The sequence below is a fragment of the Crassostrea angulata genome, chromosome 8 (assembly GCF_025612915.1).
Source record: "Crassostrea angulata isolate pt1a10 chromosome 8, ASM2561291v2, whole genome shotgun sequence".
In the NCBI taxonomy this organism is placed as follows: domain Eukaryota; kingdom Metazoa; phylum Mollusca; class Bivalvia; order Ostreida; family Ostreidae; genus Magallana; species Magallana angulata.
In genome coordinates, this window is record NC_069118.1 from 14710167 (window position 1) to 14729359 (window position 19193).

The window sequence follows — 19193 nt, forward strand, 5'->3', positions numbered from 1 at the left end:
TGTTTTAAATTCCATGTGCATGTAGTGCTGTCAGTAGACAGTCAATAGACACTTTGAAGGCAGTATTATGAGAGTGTAAGGTTATCAAGTGATTTCTAAGAAGCAATATAGTTAGCAGATGCATTATACATATTTTTATTATGTGAGAAAACCCACAACCAACCGATAAAAATGCATTTGATTTTCCCAACATTAGCATTTCAAATAATTTGTTATGGCAAAAGAGTAAGCGGAAGAGCCAAAGACCAAACCAGTGTAACTTTTGATTTTAATCTCAGTATATTGAACCATTGGAAGTCAATAAATGTTCTACCAAATATAGTTATATTTTAACATTAATTTTACAGAGGACAATTTCAAAAGAGGATGTGGGATTTGAACTGGAATCCATAGAGACAAATTCAGAAGATACAGAGAAAGGAGATAGTGATACAGAGGAGGTATCAGTTGATTCAGTGAAAGCTGTCAGTTTAAATCAAGCTGCCAGCGACAGTGATGATGACAGTGAAGTCAATGACAATGGCAGTAGTGAAGACAGTGATATTGGTAGTGAAGACAGTGTAGAATCTGTTCACTGTGAAAGGATATTAAATTCTCAAAAAGAAAATATCCAATAAATTAGATCTTTGTAACAGCAGAAACAATTAAAAATATATTTACGCTTTTTATTTCATTATTCAATGACATTTTTCAGACCTAAGAAAGATGATCAGCCCTTCACACAAATGCCTTTTATGGTAAAATCTGTGACACAAATGCCTTTTGTTTGTGCAAACAACAATAATAACACAAATGATTTTATTAGTTGTACAGTATTTAGATATGTGAATGTCACCACGTCTTGGCAATTGACGTTTTAAACATCTCTCTCTCTCTCTCTCTCTCTCTCTCTCTCTCTCTTTTATAATGATCCATATAAATTAAGTAAAAGTAGAAAAAAGTCTATCTTATTGGTTTTTACAATCAGTATGTGGTATCTAAGGAACATTACTTTCTTTTGTAAATACAAAATACTTACAGCATTTTTGTAGACCTGAGGAGAGTATAACTTCCTCGGTCAATTTACTTTTATCTGGTCTATTTATAAAAACATCAGAAGACAATAATTGTAGTTCTTGTAAACTGTTTTGTATTATGTTTTTGTGTTTTTTGTCAGGTCTAACATATTGACCAAATGCATGCTTCTCATTGATGTATATCTTGATTCAGAAAACTATAAAATAACGTATCTCAAAGTCACTCATTGACCTTGATAGGAATCATCAAAAATGTCTTAAATCTTAAAAGATAATGACATTGCAAAGCCTTTGTGATAACAACACCAACAACAGATTTCATAAAATATTTTGTCAAGCAATCGGAATTAGTTTAAATCACACAACAGATTTCAAAATCATTTTCAACTATTCCAATGACCTGCTATTAAAAGGTTTGAAATACAGCAATATTTTATAGTGTTTATTATTTTACTTCTTTTAGAGTACGTTTTACATAATTTGTGAGATTTTTAAAAAGACTTTTTGATCATATTTTAACAAAACAAAAAAACTAGTTTACAACATTTATTTGTTGAAATTTAGACAATAGAGACATCAAAATCAAATATTGACAGCATGAAATTAACTACAGGTATGTAAATAATTAAATTTTCTATAGGAGATGCAACCAATCTACATTGAAAATATAACTACTAGTATTAATGAAAAATTATATAGATAAGTATGATAGTTTGATTACAGAAGTATGGTAACAAGGAGCATGCATAAATGTACATGTATATTCAAACTAATTTTTAATCAAATGAAATTTGTCTTCTTGATACTATTAAGTTCGGATACTGTTGGGACAAATATTGCTCAGTATATTGTAAATTGTTTTTTTTTTCGTGCTTTCCCTGACTTTGCTATATAAGGATATGTTTCAATGTCTTGATTCATTTTTCTTCTGCAACAGCTTTATCGTGGATGAAAAAAAAATCTACACTTCAACTTTTCTCTAATGTCCTCTATCATTGAAGGAAAAAAAAAACTTTGGCAATTTTCACAATCATATCATAATGTGCATTTTCGCACATATGGAGGATATTTATATTGAGATGCCTTTTTATGGCATTTCAACAACTGCAGTGTATTAGTATGTACATTCTTTGCTGCGTAATGTCCAGCATGTTGTTCGCAAGAGTCGGTATTTGTTATTATTGGTTTATCGATATGTTGCTAAAGCAATCCTTTGGCTACAAGAAAAAAGAGTATATATTATGTACCTATTTACTGGCTATGATGAGAATAACCCTTTAAAAACAGTTATTTCCCGAGGTGAAGCCAAGGGAAATAAATGCTATCCAGTGGGACAATTCAATAAGCATGCTAAAATCCTTATAATAAGTCTATATTTCTAGTCAGGAGTTTTACCACAGAGCTATATCTAAGGTTCATAGGACCTAAAACTACTGCTTTTTTCTCCGAGTATGGAAACATATTGCTGATAGTATAACAGGAAAGTATTACATTTCTAGTAATAAGACATCTCGATACGTACTAAACTTATTTATTACGTACATACCATTTTCCAAATCTTGCAAGTCTAAAAGCATAAATAAAAGATACTAAGTAATATAAATAAAAGATGAACTTTTGTGTAAATATTGTTCTAATATAAGGCGATTCATACGTTGCATTATTACTTTCGTTAAATACAGAAACAATGACCATATAGTAATAATGAATGTTTTGTTAAAGATAAGATATTAAATGTAATAACATGCATATACCTTTCTTTTTCTTAAGTCTAATGTTTCTTCTCTTGACTAGTAAAACTGAAGCCAGTATCAAAGAAATTATACCAAATATCACAGCCATCAAAATAGCTGTAACATTAATTGAGTTGAAACAGTTTTCCTCTCCACAGATGACGCTTTGGTTTATAATAACTTTGGTTTGATTTGTTACAACTCTGGTTTGATTTTTGATAAGTCTGGTAAAGAAGATCACACAGATAAAATGATAAATTAAAAAGCTTTATATAAGAAAGTTATGAGGATACATATATATATGTACTTCACATATTCGTCTTAAGTTTTCTAATATATAAATCATAAGCTCTCAGTCTGACCCTCTAGAAATTCTAATTGCTGTCAATTGCTTCTGTAAATCTATCTTGACAAGAGGTCAAAGTTGTAATCAAAAATACGTTAGTCATATTCTTATTCGGATATATGTTTACTTTTTTGCAAGATATTGTCTTATTATCGTAGACACACACTTCGCTAATCAATTAAAAGTATACGAACTTTGAGTAAATGCAATTGAAGTCGGCATAAAAACACTTCAGCGCTGTATCGATTGCAAGGCAACTTGGATCTAGAAACAAAGGAAATATATTCAATATGAGTGTGTTAAGTAGGATCATAATGAAGTATGCATCAAATGTGCAAAACCAAATCATTGTTAGTTGTTTCTTTCCCTGCTGTACTAACTTTCATTTTAAAAAATCCTGAATTTTAAAGGTAGTCCAAAAGTGAAAAAAACAGTGCCAAAGACATGGAATTAATCGTGCGATTAACTTTGAAAAGTTATATCATAACAACACTGCTTACATTTATATATTTCGTTGCTAAAATAGAATCCGTCTGGGCACCCGAACTTAAACGTTTTGCTGCAGGGAACATGATTTAGAAATCCATGAGCAGCCAATTCAAGGCAACTCCCTTCAAAAAATAATTACTATTATTATGGTGAACACACATAGAAGACAACCCTGTTACTGATGCCAAATAAAAAAAAAGGTGGTTGGTGAAATTTCATTATATATATAGTGCCTGTTTGGGAGGGTAACAGTTGAAATTGACACCCCGAGAAAACCATTGTCAACCGACGCGAATTTTGAGGGGTGTCAATTTCAACTGTTATCCTCCCAAACAGGCAATATTTATTTTGTTTACTGAATGTCTTAATTTTAAAGAAAACTTAACTGCTTTTACAAAGGAATAACGTGAATTCTACGGAGAACCGTACCCGCATAATTTTCGCGCATGTAACAATTTTTAATGTTACCCGTTGCTAAGTGCGTTGCTAACGCTGAGGGTAATAGAAAGGATTATGAACTGCGTCTAAACCAATCAGATTTCAGTATTTAACGTGAAAGTATAACAAAAAAAATTATTTCATAAAATGTCGTCGTCTCTGGTAGATTTTGTTAAGCAATGCCATCTGTAGCCCAAAATTTTCACTACTGTAAAAGTGATTATTTACGCTGGTGGTACGTTATTGCGTGATTTACCACTTTAAACTTTGTATTGTTGTAAACACACGCGTGGGGGTATTTTACGCGGTTTTAAGCTAACCGTGTAACTAGTGTAAATTTCCTCCATGCGTAAAAAACCTATTTTACAATAATTTTCGTCGCTATAATAAAAATTTATATAAATTAGATTTCATTTCAGAACATTATTAACATGTTGTCTGACACCCTAACTTTATAATCTAGTTTACATGTGAACATACTTGTTGCAAATAACAGGAACTTTAAAATGGTTAATAAATCGCATTAAACAGTTTTTCAAATGTTGGATTAAAAAAAAATGTTTCAAACCTTTTTCAAACAGGATATGGACACCCATTGGGTAACAAAACTCAATGAGAGAAGTCAGGTGTTTATTAGGAACACACTGATATCCATGTGTACTGTTACATCCTAATCGAGAGGATGCCATTCCCCAACCTTCTTTGCTAGCAGGACAATGTTCAACTGGAAGTACTTTGAATGCATACTCGGACATCTAAAAAAGTGATATTTTCTGTTAAAAAGGCAGGATAAAAAATTAAATTGTGTTTAATTATAGCAGATATAAAATCATAGCTCTAAATAATATTTACATATATCTGTTTTAAATCATTTTGAATAGCACCAGAACACATTAGCTTGAGAACGGGAGCAGCCGACCATTTAGACCCACGGGGTTGTTTACTCTTTTTTTGATAGAAATTCCTTTAAAGGGACTTGGACACGATTTGGCTTAAAATTTTCAAATTTTATTTTTCCTTTTTCAATGTTTATAATGATAAAAATTGAAGTTTATAACGCTATGTCAAATTTGAAAGTCAAATGTCATAAAAATTGAAGTTTATAACGCTATGTCAAAATTTGAAAGTCAAATGTCAAGTTATAAGCAAGTTACAGAGTTCGTAATTCTTTGTTTTGTAAACAAAGCTCAAATATTGTCATTTTTACATGTGTGTTGTATTGGTGTAAGTTTCAATCATATGTATCTTTATTTTGTTGATAATAGTATTTATGAAGATACTGAATAAGTTTAAATTGTTTTTACTTGTTATTTTGTCTAAGAAATGGTAATTCTCTACATTACATTTTTTTGTAAACAACTATAAGACTCGAGGTTTGTTTACATAACAACCAATTCTTACCTCTGTATCTCGCTCGTAACTTGACTTTAACATTCAATATTTTGGTCAATCATTTAAAATGCACCAGTAAACCATTTTATACATAAAAAATAAAAATATCTTTTTTTTTTTTTTATCTCAAATCGTGTCCAAGTCCCTTTAATGTCATGTAATAAGTTGAAAGGTATGTCATTTCAGTTTGTTTACATTTATACTCTTTTGTCATGTTAGGACATTTATCAAACATTAATCCGCTTTTAATATTTAAATGCGTTAAAATGGTAAGCAATAATTATATAAGTATTGTACATGTTTTGCTGTTAACGAACATGAGTCGCATAGACTTTAAACATGATTGTATGACAAATGTAGCAGACGGTAGTGCATGGATGGCGGTTTTCACATCTCAATAAGCTTCGATATGTATACAACAAAATACCGAGACCTATCTGAAAAACAAATGGTGAAAAGACATGCAGGTGAAAGCATAATTAGTTTACTGGAAAATGGAAACTGGCAAGGATGTCGAGGATAACCGCCCTCTATGAGCAGAAGTATACATCATTTAAACTGGTTAGGGAACCAGTTTCAGGGCTTATGCACATAACTGCACGGGCTATTGTGAATCTAATGTACGGGATATTGTGAAATTAATGTAGGGATCTTACATACATCATTACAGGGGCTGCCACGCTGTGATGAGGAAATATACAGAAGCTGAAATGTTAGATACATATATATGTTATTCACATACAGACGCTGGGTTAGCGCTTTTCAGTACTATCAGTACACTGATTATTTCCATGTTTAACTGTGTCGGTGAAGATTTTTAACAACCCATGATTATCATTTATTGCTTACCGGCGAGGTCCGTGTGGATAACATTACCAGGCAAATAGTGATGTAATATTGACTAAAATCCATGTCCTTTAAGATTTCTAAAAATGAAAATAAATGGAAAAATCACAAATAAAACTAACTGAAATGTTTTTGCCTGTGATGTTTTGTCACTGCATAGACATAGAAGGAAGTTAATTTAAACTTCAAACAAAAAATGTCTCTGAATTACAGAAACACTATTGAATTAAAAACGCGTAGGTACATTTTTAGGTTTCTGATATACCATGCGAAAGAAGAAAGAATTATATATATATATATATATATATATATATATATATATATATATATATATATATATATATATATATATATATATATATATATATATATATATATATATATATATATATATATATATATATATATATATATATATATATATATATATATATATATATATATATATTCTTGTTCAAAATGCATATGCGAAAAATTAAGAAATATGTACGATAGGAAATAACAATAAACGTTTTCAGAGGTTATGTTTTCCCGGGAAATCCTTCTCCCCTATTGGTCAATTCTTGTATTTTTCGCAATAGATCCTTCGCGTTAATTTTCAATGACGTTGAAAACGCATATATTTACTTTTTACCTTGTTATTCCATTAACTACTGTGATCTTTTAAATGCTTCTAAATGCAACAACTAATCACTGCGAATTTAGTAGTAAGTGCGAAATAGTTCTCAAAAAGTGATTTCTATGTTATCAGTTAAGAAATGTATTTCATGATTGTTAACAAAACACCATGTTTTACAACTAATCAATAAAAAAGCTACCTTACGAGCAAAATTTCAGGAGTTATTTTTCATTGGTTATATTTTAATGATCGTCGATCTCAACTCAACAGTCTATGTGATAACATGTTTAAACCGCTTTTGTAAAACAACTGCTCTTGCTGTTACTAATTTACTCCCTTCGTGATTTACAATTTAATTCGATTTATTTAAGTAAATAATTTATTTCATCAGTAAGGGAATGTAAAATTTATTTAAGGTAGCTCGCGGGTTTTCCTGCTTGTGAGAAAACCTACCTTGAAAATTTGTCCACGTGATCCATAGGTTTTATAGTTTTATTTCTAAAATTTATTTAAGATTCGTCTGCGCGGTAATAATGATATCGTGTTTCAAATACAGGGTCATTAATAAAATCAAGCAACGCCATTTCAATGAAATATATAGTAAAATGCACATTTTCACCGAGAAACGCATTACAAAACTATGCTCCAAAATTTTAAACGATTCAGACGAAATTAATCATACTAAACACAAAAACAAAGGAGATAATTATGAATCAATTTATAAAAAAATATCAGTATGTGTTCTGAACATATTATTGGCAAAAAAACTTTAAAGATTTCAAAGATTTCTCAAAACCTTATATTTTCATTACGACGTTAGCCTGACGTCATCATTTCCTTAATTCTTAGAACACCAAAATTGAAATGCATTTATTGACAAGACTAGCTGTTTAACGCATTATAGAACATGTAAATGCTTATTAGACATTATTGTTAATGTTATCAAATGCAATTAATGTAAGGCTGTAAAGATACAGAAAATTGCTAGTTTTGTTTTTATGAAACTCTGAGTCAATCAATGCAAAAATAAAATGCCAGGCAACTACTGACATTGTAAGTAAGTAATCGAATAAAACAGTTATCTCAAGCCAAAGAAATTTTAGAATTTAATCGGTAGTGCAGATTACGGAAGTTATAATTGAAAAAAAAAGCGAAGTTAATGCATACATTCTATTTTAAAACATGACTTTAAATGAAGGAGTTCTAACGCACACTCATTCTTTATCTTTATAGAACAAAATGTGACAATTTATGTGACATCTTTAAATTTTCAGCACTTGATATATTATAAATCTTTGTATAAACAGTCATAAACTGCATATAAGCTATTTAAAATATTTTCTTTTATACTTCTAAATATTTACATTCCAAATATTTTTTGCATGTAAAGTGTGTGAAAAGTTACTGCAGTTATAAGACCGTAACACACACAAGGTACTCAAAGGTTAAAATGACGAGTTTTATTATGACGTCACAAACGTTGAACGCTGTAAAATGCAACGTCACAAGCGAGAATCAAAGTTCACGCTTGCGGCTGTTTCAGCGGCTCTTCCATTTATTTGAACTTACTCTAAGGATAAAACAAAAATTTTGACCTATAAATCACATTTGCAGACAAGACAAGAAGTTAAAAAAATGTGTGTGTATACAAATTTTCATAACGCACAAGCGCGCGTTACTCAATTTGTATGCACACACCGCTGCAGTTATGAGACTATATCTTTCAAAAAATAATGATTCAATGCTTAAATATCTCATTTGTCACTTTAAAATAAAAATATGAATTTACTATGACGGTCAACTCTTTACGTTGATTCCTATTGTAACGTCAGCAAACCCGCGAGCTACGTTAATATAAGCATTAAATTATTTATTTTTGACGTCTTCGTGTCAATAACTGACGTCAGTTGAGCAGACAAATTATAACGCGTTAACGCGCGTTATTCAATTTGTTTGCTCACCTGACGGCAGTTAATGACACGACGACGTCAAAAATAAATCATTCAGTGCTACTGTATAGTGTTTGGTTACTTCCAAACGTTACCTTTATTCTGTAAATAGCAAAGCTGAATCTATTCTCGTTACAAAGATATTTAATTTTAATTGTTTAAATTCCTGCAAGGAAAATTATGCTTTTTCATGAATATTGATGAAGGAATAGCGAAACCGACCTCATTGCGCAGGTCCGCGGGAAATCAGGTGGGCGTTATTGTTTGCTAAATTAAATTAAGGTTGAATATCCCTCTAATAGGAGAGATAACCTCTGTAGAAAAAAATTTCACTTGGTTTCTGTTAACTCACATATATTAAGGCATGTAGCAATAAGGGAGGAAGCGCTGGGTCCCAATTTAAGTTGGAAGGCGACATTTGTTTATATTTAAATATAGAAAAAGAAAATTTGAACAGAATGAAATGAACATCAACTTTTAGCAGGGGGAAAAAGTAAAGAAAACTTTAACCAAAAAACTGCAAGAAGCGAATCATCTTGATCAATTTTTATGAGGCAATATCTGCATGAATATCCTTCCTCATTCCCAAATGGATTAATTTTTAAAAAAAAATAATAAAACTAAATTTTACGTACTAGTTTGAAACTTATAACATTTCAAATGTTTAAAATTGAATATGGGTTTTCTATTCTGAGAGAGCAGATATGGGACAACAAAAATTGGAGAGAAAAAAAAACCAATATCGCATTTTCTTCAAAACCCATGTATTGAGAACATATCAATTACTAGAAGATCATTCATTTGATCTCCTTTTTGTGTTTTAATAAAATGTTCTGGTTTACATTTGTAGCATGTCTAAAACGTATGGATCCTTTCACTATTATCTTATCCAAATTTAAAAACAAAAAATCTGTTCTGAAAAATTAGAAAATGTGGCATTTTATTATGTACTGTACATGTAAAACATGTGTGTAAAACCTTCAATAGTCTATGATGAAGAAAGATAACTCTTGCTGATCGAAGCAATTTTTGTTACAAACCTAAACAACAAAGTGCAATTCTGAACTAAAAAGCAGCGCTTCTCTATGTTTTGTAATATGAATTGGCAATGTATATAACTATATATTATTTTCATATACAAATAATTTTTCTAATTTTATGCCGCGATGGTAAAATTTTACTTTTTCTTATCAATATGTCTAGTTTTCTTCGAATCATGATTACACACATTATCAATTTTTGAAAAATCTAGCAGCCCTTCGTCACTTCAACTTTGTTTCATTTGAATCTATTAATATTGACTTTGATGAAAATCAATATGAATTTTTAAAAAAAATATAAGGTAAAATTAATAGCAGAGGGATATTACACATTAAAATGTGCATCCGTTATGATTCAGATATGTTTAGTTTAATCAAAATTTATTTAGTAAAGAATCTGGGCGCACAAGATAGTGATTTTGCAGGAACCGTCGACCGAACCAATTGGGGTTTAAATGTCTATATCTTCGAAATGCTATGTACAAGTTTGAACAAAAATCGATTACTCAAACTATATTATGTTGAGAGTTTAAGTACAAGTCTATTCTGGCTATTTAATAAAACTCACAAGATTTCTGAAAAGGGAAAAAAAGGGGTAAACCGATAAAACTTTATATTGGAAATTTTAATACACATGTATCAGATTATACATGTATTTATATTGAACCATAATGTTGCTTTGTAACTATAAATAAGCATTGTATATCTGTGAACATACACTTACATACAAATATGATATTTAATGTAATACAATAGTTATAGTAATTCAACAGGTGAACTCAGAACCTTTTACTTTCAACAAGAAATTTCTGGACAAGGTAAAAAATATTGTTGTTTTCACTTTCAGATAAATAAGCGTTACCATATAATAAAAATTCAACATTAAGAAAATATGGAAGTGTCAGGATTGTATTGATCCTAACTCTGGAATATGTATAACAGTGTAATAAGATATATTCAGTACTTTCAACTTCGCCGCAAATACAAAGAGGCGAGTCGATCAACTTTCTTTGAAACAAATGAAGATTAAGACCACCACATTCTAGTCTTAGTTTGGAGTGAAGAGTTTGGCCTATTTTAGTACCTAAATTTAATAATTTGGGATTTTAATCCTACTGGTATGTAAGTATGTCTTAAAGCAATGTAATGAAGGATTTGATTGCACATTTTGGGGTAAAGCATTCCATTGTCTTATTGTAGCTGGGAAGAATGAATTAAAATAAAGCTTTAAGTTAGTTCTTGTATTGATTTCTCGCAGTGGGTGCATTGTTCTTGTGTTGTAGTTATGTCATTGAGTTTTTTGTGATTTGATGATAGTAGATAAATAATTAGGAGTCATATTGTGAAATTGAATAAGACGATGATTTTCCATACGTTTCGATAATGGTTCCCATCCCGTTTCTTTATATAGCAGATGTCTGGATGCCAGTCTATTCCCTCCCGTAACTATTCTTGCTGCTTCCAATTGTATACTTTCAATCTTATTGACCAAGTATTCTGGTATGTTGTGCCATATAATTTCTGCATATTCTAAGACTGGTCTTACAAAAGAAAAATACAGTTTTTGCAAAGATTTCCTACCAAAAATATACTTGAGTCTTCGCACCATACCAAGGCGCGAATAGGCATTTTTAACTGTTTCATCTACATGTATATTCCAAGACAAATTACTACTAAGAATAACGCCTAAGTGTTTATGGGTTTCTACTTCTTTCAGGTGAACATCATTAAATATTAGGGAGGGATGGAAGGGTTTCTTGACTTTATTAGATATGGTTAGACATTCCGTTTTGGTTGGGTTAAAAGACACAAGCCACTGTTTTGACCATTTATGTATTTTTTCAAGGTCTGCATTTAATAAACATGCTGAACTATCAGCATTATCAACAACAATATAAAGTAATGTATCGTCAGCAAATAATTTGACTATACATTTAATATTGGTGACCAAGTCATTTATATATATAAGGAAAAGTAAGGGACCAAGTATGCTACCTTTGGGTACCCCAGCATTAATATGGTCAATGTTTGATTTGCTACCACTGAATACGACAGTAATCAGTGGTAAAAATTGTAAGTAATTTCTAAACCATTCGATTAATTCTCCTCGAACCCCAAATTTTTTAAGCTTGTACAGTAGACCAATGTGCCATACTTTGTCAAAAGCCTTGCTTATATCGAAAAATACAACTCTAACTTCTTTACCCTGATCGATTGCTTTGTAAAAATCGCTAGTTATACTTAATAACTGATTGACCGTAGAATCATTTGGTCTAAAGCCAGATTGGTGCGGTGTAAGAATATCGTAAGTGAGAATGAAGTTGTATAGATGTTTGAAAATACACTTTTCCATACATTTACAAAGAACACTTAATAATGATATCGGCCTATAATTGCTAACAATATTGCTGGCGCCTTTTTTGAATACAGGGATAACGTTTGCAATTTTCCATTGGGCTGGAACTGTAGACTTACGTAGCGATAAATTAAAAATCTTGCTAATTGGTTCGACAATAGCTGGCGAAGCTTGTTTTAGTAATGTTGGGTTGATGCAATCCGGCCCGGTAGCCTTGCTCGTGTCTAGTGTTTCTAAGACATCTTTAACGTCTTGTGTTGAGATCACTATGTTCGAAATGGTACATGTATCAATAAAACTATCGTAGTTTGGCAACTCCGTATTTTTATCGTTAACTACTGCTTGTGAACAGAAGTAATTGTTAAACAAATCTGCTTTAATTTTATTGTCACTTATTGCAGACTGTGTTCCTCACTTTTAATTGGAGGATAAGTACTTGAGTTTTTAGAACCGCTGATTTTTCTTAATATCATCCAAAATTGTTTAAAGGTTAAGATTACCTGTTTTTAATATGTTCGAAATCTTATCGTAATATGTTTAAATTTGTTTTGCATTCCTTATTTTATTTACACATACATTTCTTATTTTTCTATATATTTTGCCCAGTCATAGGGAGAATTTGTTGTTTTAGCAATAAATGAAGACGTTTCTAGCTCTAATAGATTTCCTAATATTATTATGCAAATATGTTGAAAAGTTGTTAAACTGAAATATAATCATGTTTTACAAGACTCGAAAATTTGCACACCATATTGACATTCAGAACTTTCGGAAATTTTCATATTAAACGCACTGAGTTAGACTTATCTCCCGTATTTTCTTTCACGAACAATATATATAGCAAAGGACTAAGTGCGGTTTTACGCAATTTTTGCTCCCCAAAATCAAAGTTTTAGAAAGAGCTTTAAAATAAGGTGAAAGATAGTTAAAATCATATTGGAAATAAAGGTGTAAAAGGTTATCACCACAGTGACGTCATAATGTAGAAATGACGTCATGAATATTGCATTATTTTGAAAAATTGATGTTTTGTAGCAAAATATGGGTGTTTTTCGATGGTTTTTCGACTGGGAAACATCGAGCGCAGGCTTGCTCAAGTACCATATTTTAGAATAATGTGTATAACTATCTGAAGAAAAACATATGTTAAAATCGCACTTGAGCAGACCTGCGCTCTATACTTCCGAATGCAAAATATAGAGCAAAAATGAGAATATTTTCATTTGTTTGAAAATTTGCGGGAATTGGGCCATTTAGGTGACGTCATAGATACACAGCGAAAGAGCAATGATGACTAAAATCATTATTATAGTTATAGGCATCCTCTTCACAATAATTTGTGAAGATTTTATTTTTATACGACACTATTTAAAAATTGGTTAAAATCGGGGGCAGATATTTGACCATACCGCACATAGTCCTTTTTAATGAAATTTATAAGAATTTGTATTATCGTTTTTGAGTTTATCCCTGCAAATGTGATATTGTGGAAACATAAGCTAAAGAGCATCTCGTGATTTAGCGTGGATGTAATGCGCATGCGCAAGATTGTAAAGTCGGAAAAAAATGCAGACGATTTCCGGATTTTTAAAAGGAATTTTCGTTGATTATTAATACGAAGCCTGATTGAGAAAAAATAAAAACAAATCGGTAATCTCCAAATACCAGTGATGTTAAAAATATATAAAACAAAAGACAGTACTTTTCCGTCAACCAAAAAATCGAGTCTATTATTTTAATATAGTAGTATAGATGAGTGTTATACGTTTTAAACATAAATAGGATAACACTCATACAAACTAAATATAGCCTCTTGAAACAATGTACAATTGAATAGCAATTTTGTATAAAAGTCTAAAATTTGCTGTCAAACCACTTGATAGATTGATTGATATTCAAAAGGAGGCATTACTTTATTGACAGGAACTTAAATGATTTTCATTATTCAAAATTTGATATCTTTGTTTGAATTCAGCAATGTAATTTACAACATAAAGATAACTTTTATAAGTAAACAAAACATGCGGTTTCGCTGTCAATCAAAATTGACGCAAAGTATAGCGTGTATAGCTTTAAACAATCAATCCTCAATACAATGATTAAATCATGACAGTTTACATACCATTGATTTACATGTCTCTCTAAGATTTGAAGACATTTTAAAACACAGCGGAATATGTTTAAAAAATCCAGAATGCTCTGGATCTTGGTGTCGAAATGGGAAGCAAAATCACAATTAAGGTTCCTTTCCTATACCGTTCTAAATGACAACGAAAGCTGTTTTAAAAAAATTAATACACATTAAAGAATGCAGCAAATGAAAAAAAAGGTTACCTTAAATGTCCGCTGTAAACGTGTTATCATTCTATATTTATTTCCGGATGTGCATGGACCAGAAAGTTTGAAATTACGCGGAAGGAAATAAAAATCTAAATTACACGTGTGCATATTCAGTGCAAGGGTATCGATTTTCAAATTTTGGCTAATCTTATTCGATTTTTTAAATGTTCACGTGTTCTCTATAGTTTTTGCTTCTCCTTTGAAAAATGTCAATCTTAACGAACTTAAAATATTATGAGTTTTCATAGTACATATATCCCACCTCAAAGAATGGATTTTTGCTGCTACCAAATAACTTGATACACATCAAGTCAAGATTTCACGGTTTAGCGATCATTCTGTTGTTTCTATAATCGTATCATCATAATTGTCAATGACTGCTTATTCACTCATCATTTTTGCATCATTGGTGGAAAGAAAAACAAACTGGTGATGTCACTTAGAAAATAAAACTAAACAAATAAATAAATTAAACACTATGAAAACAAATAAATACTTGTAAAAATAGTAAAAAGTACAAGTAAAAATACTTGTAAAATTCCCAGTCGTCTGCCAACTCTTGGTACTGTTAAAGGTTCAAACATTGTCTTTCGAACATATTGAGGATATCGGTAAAGTTATTAATCTAAATTGTTAAATAGGGATGTGCGGCGAACTTGTGCATTTGAGGATAAAAGTATGAACATTCTGAAATAGGCTTGTTTCCGCCCGAATCTTACCAAAACTGTTGGCAAAAAAAGCATTAAATATGTTTTGTTTTGTATGCAATTTATGCAAATTTTAAGAACAGAGCAATTCTTTTTAATAACTTTAAACAACTAGAGAGCTGCGTAGCTGTCGACTTGTTTAAAAATTATGACGGGGGTTCATCGGTGTCCTTCCTACAACCATTTACTTAGAAAAAGGTTGAATCTTGCATACTTTAGCTGTAACTCTGCCTCAAAATAGGGTACATATGTATCCTTTTTCTTTCAGTCGGCATGTGATATATTTTTAGAGGAAAAAAAATAGCATATACTTAGAACGTCTGTGTCGACGTTGAATTTTTATAGAAAAAAAAATAAATGTCAATTCAAAACAACCTGTGTTATAGTAAATCATATTTTTAAACTGAATTTAATTCTCAACTATATTCTAGCAGGGGTTTTTAAAGCATGATTTCTTTTGTTTTATCATATGTTTGACTTATTATGCGATAAATACCATCCATAAAATATCTTTGTCATGTGATGGAGTAGCAATGGTTATTTACTTACTTTTTAAATGACTTATTTTGCATCAAAAAGCCAAAGAAAACGGTTTTAACGTGTTATAGCATTTAAAGACGTTATAAAATTGATTACTCAATATTTGTTATAGTATATGTACCTGAGAGATATATCATATCAAAATTGAATTAGAGAATGATATAGCATTAAAAACAAAGTCTTGATTTATTTTTCTGTTACATGTATATAAGCAAAATATCCATTGATATTAAACAAGTGAGAACTGAGATTTCTGAATAACTAATATCAAATTTTAACTGATAAACTTTTTACAGTCAGTGTATTTATTCTTAATAACATCCCTAGCTTGAATTAAGCAAAATATACCATTGAATTGTGTTGAATTTAAGATGGATATATCCATAAATAAACCAACGAGAAATACGATAAATATAAATCCTTTTAAGAGGCATGGTCACGATTTGGGTCAAAAATTATTTTTCCGATATTAATGTTGACAATGCTCCAGTTAGGCAACCAAAATTTGAGTGTCAGTCGTTGAGTTATTAGCGAGTTACAGAGCTTACTATTCTTTGCTATGTAAATAAAGCTTTTGTTTACGTTTTGAATGTTGAAGGAAAATTCCAATTTTAGACCTAAAAAGAATGTGTTAAACTTTAGAAACTGTTTATTTATGCTTAAAATGAATGAGAAGATAAACAAATTAGCTTGACTTTTTTACCAGTATATTGAACCTATGTAAACAAATGACCAAGAATTGTGAGCTCTGTATCTTGCTTATAACTTTACGACCGACTCTCAAATATCATTTGATCATTAGAAATGCATTCCTAAAGCATTGTAAATAATAAAAACAGAAACATAGAACTTGACCAAAATCGTGACAATGCCATTTTAACGAATTTATTATTAAATTTATCAATATAATTGCAGATTTCCGATTATGAATTTGAAGTTTTCCCTGTTGAAGTCTGTCCTCGAAACACGGAAGAAGTATCAACGCATCACTTTGGTTAAACTGCAACACAACACATGGATATCGGATAACGGACGTCGAACGGAAACGTCGGTGAGATATAACGCCATTAGGTTGAATTTGTTATCCAGCAAGGTGCACACGTGACTTAGTCTTGATTTTATTCCTTTTTCATGTCTTGTTATCATATCTCTTGTCTACTTTTTGAAACAACAACAACGAATCACAGCAGGTTAATTGCGTTTGATAAAAGGTCGCATTAAATGGACTTCCATTTGTAGTGCTATACATCAGTTCACGAAGCAGAAGACAAGTTTACATTTTTTAACATGTAACATGGATGGTAAAAAATGTGGAAAGTGTAAACAAATTAAAAAAGATGATTAGGGGTTATGTTGTCTCCTAATAAAATTGTAACGGACGTCGTAATGACCACAAGGAGACCTGATCTATTTATAATATTAGTAAAAATTTTCGGATACGCAAAAATACTTAGTCAGAATAGTTTTCGAATTTTCTCAGAAATTCATTCACAGTTAATCTACTTCTTATTATACAGATCCAATGTGCACAAATATAAACCCAAAATTTGGTTGCTTCAGTGCGGACATGGAATGAATTGTGTTAAAGTTAGCTATACAATTTGAATGCTAAGTTTTCTGTAGATTTCAAAATAAATAAATAAAAACTAAAGGGAATACTAAAATAAATAATAAGCCAACTGATATTTAATTGTAAAGGAGATTATATCCTAATATCCTGAAAAGTCCTGAAAATAAGGAAATTACATGTAACTTAAAAGATATTGATCATGGTATTAAGATATAAGAAATAAACTATGTAAGAATGGAATCATCAGTACTGAGGATATTCCATAACACATCCAAAGCCTTTAAGCATTGTCAATATGTATGCATTTTTATCTGCGTGACATGCATTAAAAAACTGTTACTAATCCTTATCATATTTTTGTTTTAAGATTTATGGAATTATGAATTTAGGTTTTTTCAAGAAAATACATGTACACAATAAAATATATGAATGTAAAGGTGTGTGATTGCGTCAATAGAAAATCACTTACAATAAACCTTTAGACGGATTTTAATTGATACTGTTCAACGTAAATGAGTAAAACGGTTTTATTTATTTACAACTCTACATCTATTTTGACTCTTTGGTTTAAAGTACATCTACTACAATGATTTTTGTGTAAATACCAGACATTGTTAAGTTCACACATGTAAAAATATATCGACTTGGTATTATTTTTTGTATTTTTCTTCAAACACCTCTTTTGAATTTCACAATATGTACGTATTATTTGCAGACCACAAATCTCTGCCATGTAGGCCCATTGTTAAATATTCACCTGCGCCTTCTGAAGATTCACAAATTAAAACGTTGTTTTCTGAATCAGATTCCAATAACGATGGAAATATACCACTGAGTGAGTAGAACAGTTAAGGCCAACGATTTAAGTCAAATTTTATTTTTCTATTTGTATTGTTTACAATGCTTCAGTAATGAATTTCTAACAAACAACCAAAGTTTGAATGTCAGTCGTAGAGTTATAAGTAAGTAAAGAACTCGCAATTCTTTGTCATGTAGACACGGCTCATGTTATGTTTTTGTTTATATGAATTCCATTTTCTTGTAAAAGTGCTTTTTCAGTCTGATTTTTCTATCTCCTAATTCGTTTTGAACATGAATAAACAGATCCTAGAGTTTGTAACGTTCATTTAAAGTTTAAACCTGGCATTTTCTTTTCAACATTTAAAATGTCGACAAAAACACTACCTGAGCTTATTTACGTAGTAAAGAATATTGTGCTCGTATCTCCTGACGACTGACACCCAATTATGGTTGACTATTAGAAATGCCTTACTGAAGCACTGTAACATTTAAAACAGAAAAAATCGACCAAATTTGTTATCATGTCCCTTAAAGGCTTACAAACTTTACAAACTCTATTGTTGACTAAATACTTACACGTATATACCTCGACCGATACTTGATTTCCCACTTCTTCAAAGGCAAGCATATGATAATGTTAAAAAATAAATAAATAAAAGACTTGGTATTCAGGGATGATTTGCTAGTACTGGGTAATGCTGACCATATTGTCATCTTAGTAAAACACCAAATAAAATTCATGAAATGCATGACCTACATTCAAACATCTTTTCATATCTAGCTAGCAACTCACATATTTTTTATCCTTGTCCGCTGACTAATTATAAATGTTGCTTTGAATAATGTATAACCCTTAAAGATACCTTTTTATATAAGATAAAGGTAGGATATCTTTAAAACTATCTTTAGATAAGCAATGAAATTGTAACCATCTTTAAATATTTGCATTGTTTCATGTTTTAACATAGTACTATTCTTTTCAGTTGACAGAAAAGGCTAATGACCATTTCG

The 19193-nt window shown here is 30.6% G+C and overlaps 1 protein-coding gene across 1 annotated transcript; it reads right to left on the reverse strand.

Annotated features, from left to right (window-relative positions):
* Positions 1 to 1598: 1598 nt before the first annotated feature.
* Positions 1599 to 14700, reverse strand: LOC128161644 (uncharacterized). The gene is made up of 8 exons (XM_052824964.1): positions 14559 to 14700; positions 6264 to 6340; positions 4591 to 4777; positions 3596 to 3706; positions 3290 to 3359; positions 2771 to 2973; positions 2563 to 2583; positions 1599 to 2233 (listed from the first exon to the last, which is right to left on the reverse strand). Exons 2-8 carry the CDS (start codon positions 6324 to 6326, stop codon positions 2217 to 2219), a joined length of 672 nt encoding a protein of 223 aa, XP_052680924.1. The 5' UTR covers positions 6327 to 6340; positions 14559 to 14700; the 3' UTR covers positions 1599 to 2216.
* Positions 14701 to 19193: the final 4493 nt, after the last annotated feature.